The following is a 14,726-nucleotide window of genomic DNA, read 5'->3' on the forward strand; positions in this document are numbered from 1 at the left end:
TTTTTGCTGCCTATCTGCTGCCAGATTGCATTACGCAGATCCTGCTCCATTTCTGCCTCCAACCTGTTGACAGATAATATGGCTGCGTTCAGCAGAACACAACACAACAGTTTTCAAACGTTTTATGATTCTCTGCTGAACGATTCTAAATGCACTCAAAGTCTCAACACGTTCATTCAGCGGTCGCCATGATTTTCAGCGAATTAAAAGTAAGTACGCAAAACGTCAAGCTGTCAAGCAAAACGTCATTGACATATAGTATGGACTACGCGATGTATAAATATATGGACTACGGTATGTACAAATATTAATATAAGAAAATAAAGAAATATATATAATTATAATTTAGATAAATTCGGATTAGCACGCATATAACATAGAATGATAGGTTAAGGGGGTCTATACACGTACGAGTTTGGCTCGCAAGTCCGGCTCGGCTCGGCTTCTACTCGTTCGTGGATGGGATGTCACGAGCCGGGCTCGGCGTCAGATGAGCCAAATTCGCACATTTTCTTTTCGTGTGTGGTGAAAAAACGTTCGAGTCCAGCTCGCGAATCAAGCTCGCCGAGCCGGACTTGCGAGCCAAACTCGTATATACGTATATAGACCCCCTAAATATAATAAAATATGTAAAATACTTTGATGCATTATACTTATTAATTAAATGTCATATACTTATGTACTTATGTAAACTTTTTCAATAATTATTTAGAAGAAAATTTAATTAATTACATTTAATTAATAAGTATAATGCATCAAAGTATAACATATTTTGTATACATTTAACGATTTAACCTATTATTCTATGTTAAATGCGTGCTAACCCGAATTTATCTAAATTATAATTATAATATATTTCTTTATTTTCTTATATTAATATATATATATATATATTAATATATATATATATATATATATTAATATATATATATATATATATTAATATAAGAAATATATATACAGGGTGTCCCATTTTAACTTAGACAGCAAAATATCTCAAAAACTAAGCTCCACATACAAAAATGTTTCAGACAAAAGTTGTATGGTTTCAAGGGGGACATAAGATGGTACCATTGGTTTGACCTTGAACAGTTTGTTGAAGCTCACGTAAACGACACCTTTAATTTCTTAAATGGAAACCCCTATTTTTCAATGCATATTCTTGTAGCTAATCTCGAGAGCTTTTCAAAACACTATAATAAAGTATTTTTTCATTAAGAACTTTTGGAATTATGAGGCTTGAAAGTTCTAGTATTTTGACATAAAATACAAAATATCTTGTAAAACATTAAGTTTTCGGTAATGTTACCTTAATACTTTTATGCACAGAATAATGAGACGAATCAATTGGTATGAAAAAAAGGCACAGTTCCTTTAAGAAAAAATATGTAATTTGCAACACGCATCTGCATACTTTTTCTTAAAAGCAACTATGTCTTTTTTTCATACCAATTGATTCGTCTCATTATTCTGTGCATAAAAGTATTAAGGTAACATTACCGAAAACTTAATGTTTTACAAGATATTTTGTATTTTATGTCAAAATACTAGAACTTTCAAGCCTCATAACTCGAAAAGTACTTGGTAGAAGTACACTTAATTATAGTGTTTTGGAAAACTCTCGAGATAATCTACAAGAATATGTAATGAGAAAAGGTACGTTCCATTTAAGAAATTGAAAGTCACCTTCACGTGACCTTCAACAAACTGTTCAAGGTCAAACCAATGGTACCATCTTATGTCCTCCTTGAAACCATACAACTTTTGTCTGAAACATTTTTGTATGTGGAGCTTAGTTTTTGAGATATTTTGCTGTCCAAGTTAAAATGGGACACCCTGTATATACCATCTTGTAACTTTCTGTGCGTTTCCACTGTATCTATTGCGTTATAAATAATATTTTTATATGTATATTTATATTTATACATTCTCAGATGTTAATACACTGGAGGCAGTTATTTTACTGATAACGTTTTGCTTGAGATACAGCGTACTTTTAGTTCGCTGAAAATCGCGACCGCTGAGTGAACATGTTGAGACTTTGAATGCGCTTAGAATCGTTCAGCAGGGTATCATAAAACGGTTGAAAACTGTTGCGCTCTGTTGAACGCAGCCATATTCAGCGTACTTTTAATTAGCTGAAAATCATGGCGACCGCTGAATGAACGTGTTGAGACTTTGAGTGAATTTAGAATCGTTCAGCAGAGAATCATAAAACGGTTGAAAACTGTTGCGTTCTGCTGAACGCAGCCAATGTCAGCAGACTTTGCTCGGTTTTTGGCGACAATCTGCTGTCACATTATGTCAGCAGAATCTGTCTACAAAACACAAGCTTAATGCGGACACAAATGGCTATGGTTTTGGACGTTTTGGTGTGGGATTTTGATCGAGTTTGCTGTCAATCTGCGCGCATGCTGCTAACATTTTGCTATATATATATATATATATATATATATATATATGGGACGATCCACGTCACTTTTACCCCCCATCTGTCCAAAATTGGTATGGACGGATTTTAATGACCAAGGGCGGAAAATGTTTGTCTTGAAAAGAGCTTTCGAAAGGCGTGTGGCATATATGCGCAATTCAACATGGCGTCATAGTTATGGCTGCTTAAAGGGATAAATTCAAAATTTCAGATCCAACATGGGCAGATAAAACGGTGAAAAGTAACTAAATTCATATGAATCTCAGTATTTGGGAAATTTTGGGGTCGCTGATTACGAATCTGAACGTAAAATTGTGAAATTCAAAATGGCGGATCCAATATTGCGGATGCAAATATGAGAAACGGACGAAAATTCCAGTAAATGATCTGAAAACTCTTACTGGAAGGTTTTTTGGGTCGCTGATCACGAATTTGTAGCTAATTTGTTAAAAAACAACAGACAAACCGTGTTAATTGAAATTCTACTTTTAGCGTTACCCAGAGATGACGGCGTGGACGTGGTAGAAATTCATCTCCTTTGGAGTGCTTTATTTTCGTGAGTTCCCCTGGCCTCTCACGCTTCGGGGTGCTTTATTTTCGTGAGTTCCCCTGGCCTCTCACGCTTCGGGGTGCTTTATTTTTGTGAGTTCACCTGTACTGTAGAATGTTCAGTGGTTGCTCACTAGCAGAGTATTTCATGTACTGTAATCTCTTATCAGTACTCTGCTAGTGAGCAACCACTGAACATTCTACAGTACAGGTGAACTCACGAAAATAAAGCACCCCGAAGCGTGAGAGGCCAGGGGAACTCACGAAAATAAAGCACTCCAAAGGAGATGAATTTCTACCACGTCCACGCCGTCATCTCTGGGTAACGCTAAAAGTAGAATTTCAATTAACACGGTTTGTCTGTTGTTTTTTAACAAATTAGCTACAAATTCGTGATCAGCGACCCAAAAAACCTTCCAGTAAGAGTTTTCAGATCATTTACTGGAATTTTCGTCCGTTTCTCATATTTGCATCCGCAATATTGGATCCGCCATTTTGAATTTCACAATTTTACGTTTAGATTTGTAATCAGCGACCCCAAAATTTCCCAAATACTGAGTTTCACATGAATTTAGTTACTTTTCACCGTTTTATCTGCCCATGTTGGATCTGAAATTTTGAATTTATCCCTTTAAGCAGCCATAACTATGACGCCATGTTGAATTGCGCATATATGCCACACGCCTTTCGAAAGCTCTTTTCAAGACAAACATTTTCCGCCCTTGGTCATTAAAATCCGTCCATACCAATTTTGGACAGATGGGGGGTAAAAGTGACGTGGATCGTCCCATATATATATATACACTGAAAAAAAAATTTGTTTATATTAAGTAAATATATTTATTTTAGTATTATTTCCTTGATTTAAAGAAATATTTTGTAACTTTATAAAGAATTTATTTTATACTTGCAAATATTTATTTAAATATTGGAAATATTTGTTTAACATTTTATTTTTTTGTTTTTAAGTACACAAATTTTTTATTTAAATATTATTTTCTTAAAAACAGCAATTTATTTTTTAACATGAAAAGCATTGCCTTTTTTAATATTAATAAAACAAGTTAAATAAATATTTTATTAAATTTACGAACTAAATTTTTTAATTTAAAAAAATTAGATACTTTGCTTTACTAAACATGCAATTATATTAAAATAAATAAATGAAAGCTTAATGGAAAGAATAAGTTATTTCAAATAAAATAATGACTTATCTGAATATATTCAATAATTTTTTTCAAATAAGTAAATAAATTACTTGCACGTGAAATAAATATATTTTTAATGCAGACAAATAATTATAAAAATTTGTAATAATAAAAAATATAAAAATATATTTTCTTCAATGAAAGAAATAAAAGTATTTTTATTTTAGTAACTAATTTTCTTCAAATAAAATTTTTAATTTAAATAATATTTTCTCAAAAACAGCAATTTATTTTTTAACATGAAAAAGATTGCCTTTTTAAATATTAATATCATAAATTAAATAAATATTTTATTAAATTTACGAACTGAATTTCTTTATTTGAAAAAATAGATACTTTGGTTTACTAAACATGCAATTATATTAAAATAAATAAATCAAAGCTTAATGGAAAGAATAAGTTATTTCAAATAAAATAATGACTTATCTGAATATATTAAATTATTTTTTCAAGTAAGTAAATTAATTACTTGGATATAAAATAAATATATTTTTAAAAATAATTACAAAAATCTGTAATAATAAAAAATATATAAATATATTTTCTTCAATGAAAGAAATAAAAATATTATGATTTAGTAATCTACGGCCGAGAGTCGGCTCAGTACTGGGCATGTATTGGGTCGACTTAGAAAATTTTCGCTCGAGCGGCGCCGGAGGTAACAACCGCGCGAAAGCAACACGCCGCGAGGGGACTTAGAAAGCTTTTTGCTCAAGCGGCGCCGGAGGTAACGACCGCGGCACAAAAGCAATACGTCGCGAGGGGACTTAGAAAGCTTTTTGCTCGAGCGGCGCCGGAGGTAACGACCGCGGCACAAAAGCAACACGTCGCGAGGGGACTTAGAAAGCTTTTTGCTCGAGCGGCGCCGGAGGTAACGACCGCGGCGCGGAAGCAACACGCCGCGAGAGACTTTTCGCTAGAGCCCACGCCGGAGGTAACAACCGCGTTTGTGCCTCTCGGTTACAAGTACCCCGAATTATGGTGTCATTCGTCTCGCTTTACGTCAACGTGGCGTATCGTCGACCCCCGAGACCAGCTGCCGGATATCCCGTACGATAATCGAATTCGCGTCGTCGTCGCTCTCAGCGGTCAAGCCCCGATGGTCTCGATATTTCGCCTCCGGCGCCCGTAAGCGACCGTGCGTAAGACCGTGCGTCGCCGATCGCTCGGCCGGCTGGTTGGGTACTATAAGAGGTGCGGTGCGCTCGGCGAGCCGAGCGACACGAGCGATACGTACGGACGTGCAAACGCGTTTCGCTTGGTCTGTACGAATGTGTAAAACGTTTGTGGAATACGTACACGAAAGGGGCACGTACGACGAAGTCGATGCGGGGAGCATCGTTTCCCGTTCGCTCGCGCTCGTAGTCGATCGCCACCGTCGTGTAACTTATACGAACACAACACTGCCACGAGTCGGTGTCGAAAGACCGAATTGGACTTGGAGAAATTCTCGCTCGAGCGGCGCCGGAGGTAACGACCGCGGCACGAAAGCAACACGTCGCGAGTATGATATGGCAATCAGTGTTGTCCCCGTACTAGTACTCTGTGTCGATGATATTGTTTTTCAAATTTAATAAACATGGTTTTTATTTAAAAATGTATTTTTTTATTTTGAAAATATATTTTGTTACTTTGAAAAATGAGTTTCTTTATTTAAAAATATATTTTGTTACTGTAGATTTATAAATTAACTTTCTTATTATACAGAAAAAAATAATTTACTTAAAAAATGATATCGTTTTTCAAATTTAGTAATTATGGTTTCCATTTAAAAATGAATTTTTTTATTTTTAAAATATATTTTCTTTTTTTGAAAAATGAGTTTTTTTATTTGAAAATATATTTTGTTATTGAAGGTTTATAAAATGTATTGCTTATTTAATTCAACTAACAATTTACTTAAAACAAAAAATGATTTTTTTTGTTCAAAATAGCAGTTTTTTGGTTTAAAAATATATTTTCTTATTACTACTGCAGAAATCAAACCTTTTGATTCATTAAAAAAAAGATTTACTTATTTTAAAAATTTGCATATTTATTTGAAAAACAAAATTTCTTTTATTTTGTAATGCGTTTTATAGTTTAAAATATTAGTTATTCAATTGAAGTATATACTTTTTGTTTAATAAATAACATTTACTTACTTTAAAGAAATAATTTTTCTACATTAATAAATGTTTTTTTTCTTTCTAAAAATACAAATGTTTCAAATTATGAAAATAATTTTCTTGCAAATAGTCAAAACAATGGTTTTCTTAATTCAAATTAAATTTTCTTGAATCTAGCAATTTTTTTTTTCAGTGTATATATAAAATTCTTTCGAAAAGGCACTGGAAATGCGTATGGTATAGGTTGCAATAATTGTGAATAAATTATATTTTATAAATATATTTTATAAATTTTGAATATAAATGCAATAATAAATGCCAATAATTGTCTTATGGATATAAATGTAATGACAATTTCCAATTAAAGCAAAAAATACATGTTTTCGACAATATATTATAGTTTATTATTACGTTGATCGTCATAGTGGTCATTGGTGATCAGCGCTTTCTAAACTTTTTAAAACGCTTGTAAAAAATAAGCATCATTTAATATAAACATTTTGAACAACATGAATGGCTATAGATAACAACTCATATTACGAGGACAAATAAGTCTTATTCACATACACAATATTTTACGTATAATAATGAAAATTTTATTATAGTGTACAATTATACAAAAATTGCTGGGCAGACAAGATAATAACGTTATTCGCTGCTGAAGGAAAGTAAAATTGGAATGCGAGGTATATCCTTCTTCGATTAATTCCGTCATATCCGCGTTAATGACGATTGTACAAAGTCGCTTTGGCATGAAATAAATGAATCAAACGGAGCCTCGGGCATTATCTACATGTTTCATACATAATTCTAATCGATACGACTATGTTGTTCTGCATACGTAATTAATCTTATTCATCAGGGAACGTTTTACAGTCGGGGAACATTTCAGCGTATGCATAATTTTATACAGTAAGTGCATAGTTCCAATTCTCCAAGTACAATTCTAAATTTATATATTTTTATTAACACAAAGCATCTGATATAGTTTCGCTTACTTTCGCTACGATGTACTTGAATCAATCTATAACAACAATGGAGAATAATATTGCAAAATATCATTGATTGTTGAGAACCCAGGATTATCTAATGCAATTCTACAAATGAAATATACATATATTAAAATATTCGCTATTTATATCTTCAAAGCCATTGCCTCAAATACGTAATGACATCTCGCTTCACCTGTCAGGAGATCTTGCAAATAGGATCGTAAGAGCTTTCACGTGGAATAACTCAATGCAAATTGCCTCCATTACGTGTCTTGCTCGCGATCGATTCTGCGATAAATCCGTTCGACAACACGAGTCATTATCGGATAATAAATGGAAAAGGAGATTGAAAAACTGTTTAATTAATCCTTGACGTAAATCAACACCAAGGTTTTCTATTTCGTGATGCAATATTTAGAAAAAGACAAATTGTATACTAGAGGAAGAAAATAATTCAAAAAGTATAAATCCGTTCCTATTTTTAAAAAATTATGTATTTATTTGAGAGGAAGTTTTTCATAAATGGGGTATTAAACTTTCGTCCCAAAGCTGTTGAGTTTCAAATTCATCCAGTAATGTTCTAAAATAAAAGTTGAACGGAGTTAATAATTGTAATTTGCTCAGAAATGTGTACATTTATAATAATAAGATCGTAGTTTAGTAAGTTATATTTATAAATACTAATGAGAAATATTATTTTGAATTTGCTATACTATGATGCCATTTTATGATTTAACAAATTCTTAACATTTTAAATGTCTAAAAATCTGTACCAACACTAAATAATTACGTTAATGTCTAAATTATATCTATATAGTGAACATGTTTCCTTACACATAGAGGAGATCCAAGGAGATAAAAAAATTATATTTGTACTATTCATTGTTGAAAACATAATAATTTATATAGATATCACTTTCGTATAATATCCCTGTCATATATTAGATTAATTCACTAACTAAAACCTAACTAAGATGTATAATGTTATGTTTATTATAAATTGTAATATCTTATTCGCCCAACGTATAATACGATTCCCTGAAAAATAAAAATAATTTTGTTACTAAGGGCCGATATCACAGTCTCCGATTAACGTGATCCTCTGATTAAACTCACTCTTCGTCTCTTTCTAGGGGGACAGTTAGAAAGAGATGCAGAGTGAGTTTAATCGGAGGATCACGTTAATCGGAGACTGTGATATCGGCCCTAAATCTTATTAATGCTACAAGAGAGTTTTGTTATTTAGATAAAACAAAATAAAAGAGTAGCAAATTTATTATAAAAAAGAAAGAAGAGAAAAAAAATTCAAAATTTTAAAACTGCTTCAAGTCAAGAAAATCGATCCATTAATATTTATCATCATGTATTTGTTCTTTACCTATAATTATATGCTAATCTTCGTTTTTTCCTATAAATTATTGTCGCCACTACTGAAATTCCTATTAACATGGTGGTTATGATGACTGCAACTAAACAAGAATATTATTAAGATTCTGTAAAATCTATGTTTTTATTAAAAGAATAATTCATTTATTATTTACATACATTGTTAAAAAAAATACTTACTAAACATTTTATATGTAGATATTGATATATCTTTCGATTGTGTCCTAAGGCACTTTGTTATGTGAGATAAAGTGCCATTAACTATGGGGCACTTCAAATTAAGTATTTCGCAAAATAAGGGAAATAGATCTGTATTGTTAAAAGGCTCCAATTTACATTTTGGCATAAAAGCAGGTCCATTCGCAAAGAAGAATGGATGCATTTCTTTAGCTTCATTATTATAACCATGCAGCCCAAACTCTGTCTGATTGTTAACTGAATGGGAAACAACAACGTTAAAAGTTATATAAAAATAGTACGTATATAGCAATAAGTGTGTGGGCAGTACAACATTACCTGTAATATTAAATTTCCGTTTATAATATTCTATGGTATCATAAAGGTTCTGAAATGCATATCCAACTTCAGCTATGACAAAAATGGGTCCTACACGAATGTTATCGCTATAATGATACTTCTTCGGAATATCTTCTCTTTTATATACTTTGAACGTTTTCGTTTGTTCCGCGGCAGACTTCAATTTCTGATAAATCATCTCTTCTTTCCCTAAGTGACGTATTTTAAAAAAGACAACGTTTTAACAAAGACAATAATTCCACACAAATCGTATCGTAAAACAGCCTTACCAGGATGTGGAAAGATATGTAATCCCGGAGAAGTTCCCACGAATATATAATCGCTAGCATTGATGTAATTTGTTAAATTTATTATTCTTTCCATCGTGACTGATGCCATGCCATGATCACTTAAGTGAATCACATTAAGATCATCTGTCAAACCATAATGATCAATTTTGTCGTGCATATATTTTGTAATATTATCCAATTTTCTGAGAATTTCATTAAATTCGGGACTGTTTATTCCTGTAGCGTGACCATGGTAATCTGGATCCTCAATATATAATATCCCCAAGTTTATTGGGTTTGTGGGATGTACAAACCACGACAATAATTCATCAACCCGTTTCTCCCAGGAAATCGTGTCATTAAAAGCCTAAAATATTTTATTAATATAATCGATAGATATCTCTATAAGATCTAAGTATACCCTGCTGAAAATGACCGATTAAATCCGATTGGTTCCGTATTAAATTTGGTGAAATTGAATCGGAATAAATGCGTTTTCAATCCGGTTAATCGGATGCCCGATTGGAAGTGAATCGGTTCTAATAACAAATCAATCGGAATCGTTTTTAATTCGGCATTTCCGGATTGATCTGAATCCGCCGTTATCGGTTTCAATCGTATTAATGCCAATCCATTTTAATCGGGTGAATAAAGTGACCACATGAATCGTATTGAATCCGCATCAATCGTAAAATTTTAATACAACACCGGAATCGGATTTAATGCGATATTTCCGGATTCATCTGAATCCGACTGAATCGGTTTCAATCGTATTAATACCAATCCATTTTAATCGGGTAAATAAAATGACCACATGAATCGTATTGAATCCGCATCAATCGTGAAATTTTAATACAACACCGGAATCGGATTTAATGCGATATTTCCGGATTCATCTGAATCTGACTGAATCGGTTTCAATCATATCTGCGCTTAATCCATTTAAATCGGGTAATGAAAGTAGCTATAATGTGAATCGGATTAAATCCGCTTTAAGGGCTTACATCCGAGTAGACCGCAAGAAAAAAAGGTGAAATTCGGGAATTTTTTATCTTGGAAACTATTAATTCGATTCGATCCGGGTTTTTTTTATTTTAAAGTATCTACATTGAGGCACGTTCACAAATTTTTTTAAGGGAATTTATTCCCTCAGAGCGCTGTTCTCGTGGCCGGCGTTAATGTGTTCCTCGCGGACGGTTCCCAGAATATCTCGAGAACGGCTGGACCGATTTGCTTCAAATTTATACACAATGTTTTGCGATAGTTTTTCTCGTATCTATCGGGAGATTTTTTTTTACTCAACTAGTTTTTTTTATCAGACTATAAAGGTCGAAATTTTTTTCGACCCAAATTTTCGACCTTTATAGTCTGATAAAAAAAAACTAGTTGAGTAAAAAAAAATTCTCCCGATGGAAACGAGAAAAACTATCGCAAAACATTGTGTATAAATTTGAAGCAAATTGGTCCAGCCGTTTTCGAGATATTCTGGGAACCGTCCGCGAGGAACACATTAACGCCGGCCACAAGAACAGCGCTCCGAGGGAATTCCCTTAAAAAAATTTGTGAACGTGCCTCAATGTAGATACTTTTAAATAAAAAAACCCGGATCGAATCGAATTAATAGTTTCCAAGATAAAAATTCCCCTTTTTCACCTTTTTTTCTTGTGGTCTACTCGAATGTAAGCCCTTAATCATTAAAATTGTATATAACACATAATTTTTACGTAATAGAGTTCTTACTACAGGATTTCCTTTTGGTAAAGTCATGAGTTCTATATTTGCAAAACTGTAAAATGTTTTCATTTAAATAAATACTGCACATTGTAATAAATTTGTAGTACAAAGAATGGAATTATAATAAAGTAGTAAATAATCCTGTTTATATATCCGGAATTCACGGATTCTATCAGTTTGAATCGGTCAGTCAATCCGTTTAAATTATTATAATTTCGTAATTTCGGGGTTCACGAAATCATACCGATTTAAACGATTGACTAAGACCGATTCAAATCGATAGAAAACGAGTGAAATTACATCCTTGAGTACGAATCCGTTTCAATCGTTTCCAATCGGTATAATCGTTATCATAACGATTCAAACCGATAGGAACCGATTGAAATTACAAATTACATCGTTGAATACTAATCCGTTTCAATCAGTGTAATCGTTATAAAATCATAACGATTTAAATCGATAGAATCCGATTGAAATTACATCCTTGAATACCAATCCGTTTCAATCGTTTTCAGTCGGTGTAATCGTTATAAATCCGTGATTTCCGGATCAAGAATCCAGATTCATGCGGATTCAAAATTTTTAATCGGATTCAATCGGTCATTTTTAGCAGGGTATCTACCCAGTGAACACAATGTCCCAAATTGGGATCATAAAGACGTCTTAAAGACGTCATATGTCCTGATTTGAAATATGCGTGTTGGCTAGGTATATTATTCCGTATGTTAATTCAACACACTTGTGCGAAAGTAGGTGACGTTCCTTGATATTCGAACACAGAACCCGGCCACATCATCGTGCCACTACGTCTGCCACTTTTTTCATTAACCGTCTGAAATCGTTAAACCGAAAAATGTGTTAATAAAATGTAAAACTAGCTTAAGTATATAAGTAAAATATAATTATCATCTTGCTACGTACCCAAATAGGCAGAATATTGTTGTTGTAATGATACAGTTCGTAAGAATACTTAGTAATATTATCTTTCCTAGGATCAAAAAATTCATTATCTATAACCCCATGTGTTTCCGCGTAAAATCCCGTCGCCATCGTATGATGATTGGGGAAGGTCTTGGTGACGAAAATGTTCATCATATAGTCCGTGTAAGTGCCTTCCACCTTTAAGTGGCTCATAAACGGTGTCAAATTTCTCTCGAAATAGTCATATCTATACAGAAGAAAGAGAAATGAAATAAAATCCTATATATTTTCATTTTATATGTATTCTTCCACATTTCAATAAGTAAATAGCAATGCAGAATAAATCAATACTGATGCTTTCAGTCATTCTGTAAGATCCGAATAAGATCCTATATGGAAAGAATGGTTGCTGAAGTATCTAAAAATTTAGCTACCCAGGTAGCACGTAGCACATATTAGTTTCATATACGTTTTTTGAACGTATACATAATTTCATAACCGTAAAGAACCATTAAAAAACGTTTGAACAAAAATGTTTTTCAAACCATGATTTTAGAAACATATTTTTTACGTTTCTACAGTTAACAAAAATACCTATTTGTTAAATTTTTTCTTTCAAAATTATAATTTGCTTTATCTATATATATAATAGCTTTATATATAATAGCCTTTTTTGAAACATTTAAATTTATATTGCACAAAATAAATTATTTTATCCATGCACATATATCCACTTATTTATTTAAATTAATTTTGTTCTACCGGTCTTAATCTATTTGTCATCGGAAAAATCTGAGCTTAGAAAATTTCCAACAGTTGCAAAATAAATGTTCTGCTGAACGTGGCCATTGAAAGAACATTTATACGTGTGTTCCGTTTTGAAGAACTTCCTGAACTGGTGCACATCAGTAATGCAATTAAGTTAGAGTGAGACAAGTATATTTTGTTTCACTTTAACTTATTGCACGAATGCAATGTGCACCAGTTCAGGAATTTCTTCGAAAAAGAATGTCATAGATGGTATATGCATAAAACTTCTAGAACATTCTCACGCATGTCTCAAAGACGTCATAAACACGTACAAAAGACGTGAAAAGTAGGAATTTTAAATGTCTTTATCTAAAATGTCTTTATCATTAAAACAAAACGTTTCTATAATAGTTTTTTAAACGTTATTTTATCGGAAAAGAAACGTTCCATCGAACGTTTTTCGAATGGACATTTTTACTCACGAGAAACGTTTCTAGAAATCGGTTATAAAACGTTTCGGAAAAACGCTTATAAAACATTTCAACCATGTTTAAAAAATATTTTTACTTTATGTTTAGAAATTTTGTTATTATTTCAATAATATGACTGTGATACTACGGATAATATATAGCATACTACAGGTTGTGATGATAGAATTGTAATAGTAGGATTGTTATAACATGTGTAATTATTATTTCAATAATTAAATTATGATATTTATAAAGAGAAAAAGTGTATAGTATATCTGTGTGCGTGTATACATATGACCCTTCTAGAATTCCCATGAAAGTTTCGGCCGAAATTAAAAAAGATTGTTTCGGTCAGACTCTATAACATCTAATATATATGTATGATTTTTGTTTCTAGCAGCAGTTGGATTCAGGCAAGATTCCTAGCCAAAAGTTTTGAACCTCTATTAAGAATATTTACAAATACGCTGCCAGTAATTATAAAAAATGGTTAAAATCACTTAAATCAGTAATATTAATGTCTTTGTTATGATATGCAATAATAGTCAACCGTTAAAGTATGCATACAACCGATATATATTAGATTTCTCAGATTACTATGCTTTTTGCTGGGAAGGTATACGTGATACATCCTTAATGCAGATAAATAATATCTGATTTGTTGCAATATCTGAGCAAATCTGTTGTCATACTATTATGGACAATTTACTTATTCGTTTACTGGGATCATGCTTGAGCGTGCTATATGATTAGTTTAATGGTCCATAATTATTTCCAGATTTATATCTCCAGCCATTAATTTGTATATACACTTCAGTAGAACCGTTCTTTTCGCGTAACAATAATTTTTCTAAATCTTATACTTCGTTTTTATGCCTTTATGTTACTACGAATATTCTCACACCTGAACGCATCGTAAGACACGATCAGCAGTTTCGGAGCATCCGGCACGGGACCCGCCCGAGCGTTCAGCAGGAAGAGAAACAGCGAAACAAATGGGACCGTGGAGCTGGAGATCATGGTGACGCAATCGCGGCAATTCGCGAGAACATAGGAAGGTGCGAATTATCGTCCCGCAAAACCGATCACGAGAACATCACTCATGGCTGCGGTGTATAACCTTTCGGACAGCTCCGACTGTCCGAGCTCCGAGTGCTCCGACGAGCGTGCTCCGTGCTCCGGCTTTCGTGAAAGCGTGAAAGCCGTGAAAGTGCGTGAAAGACTGATCGCATCATTCGCAATTCGCATCGCCGCCACCGGCGCCACCGCGGACCGCCGCGGGCGCCGCGCAGCGACAGGGTGCCCAGGTGTGGCGATTTATAGCCAATTTGGCTATTTTTGTTTCTTGGTGGCGATATGATTTTCAGATTT

The 14,726-nt window shown here is 33.1% G+C and overlaps 1 protein-coding gene across 2 annotated transcripts; it reads right to left on the minus strand.

The window, feature by feature from the left end:
• Positions 1-6,869: 6,869 nt before the first annotated feature.
• On the minus strand, positions 6,870-14,591 carry LOC139772969 (ectonucleotide pyrophosphatase/phosphodiesterase family member 5). Of its 2 annotated transcripts, XR_011718233.1 has the most exons (9): positions 14,260-14,591; positions 12,136-12,382; positions 11,954-12,046; positions 9,481-9,847; positions 9,191-9,400; positions 8,855-9,109; positions 8,667-8,757; positions 8,123-8,326; positions 6,870-7,868 (listed from the first exon to the last, which is right to left on the minus strand). XR_011718233.1 is itself a non-coding variant. In XM_071707073.1 (8 exons), the coding sequence occupies exons 1-8, from the start codon at positions 14,373-14,375 to the stop codon at positions 8,299-8,301; spliced, it is 1,407 nt and encodes a 468-aa protein (XP_071563174.1). In that variant the 5' UTR covers positions 14,376-14,591; the 3' UTR covers positions 6,870-8,298. The 2 variants fall into 2 exon arrangements, 1 of the variants encoding a protein (XP_071563174.1); XM_071707073.1 differs by having other exon boundaries at positions 6,870-8,326.
• Between the last annotated feature and the right edge of the window lie 135 nt (positions 14,592-14,726).

This window comes from Temnothorax nylanderi, unplaced genomic scaffold (genome assembly GCF_030848795.1).
Source record: "Temnothorax nylanderi isolate EJ_2023f unplaced genomic scaffold, tnyl_v1.0 TNYL_tig0055_pilon, whole genome shotgun sequence".
In the NCBI taxonomy this organism is placed as follows: Eukaryota; Metazoa; Arthropoda; class Insecta; order Hymenoptera; family Formicidae; genus Temnothorax; species Temnothorax nylanderi.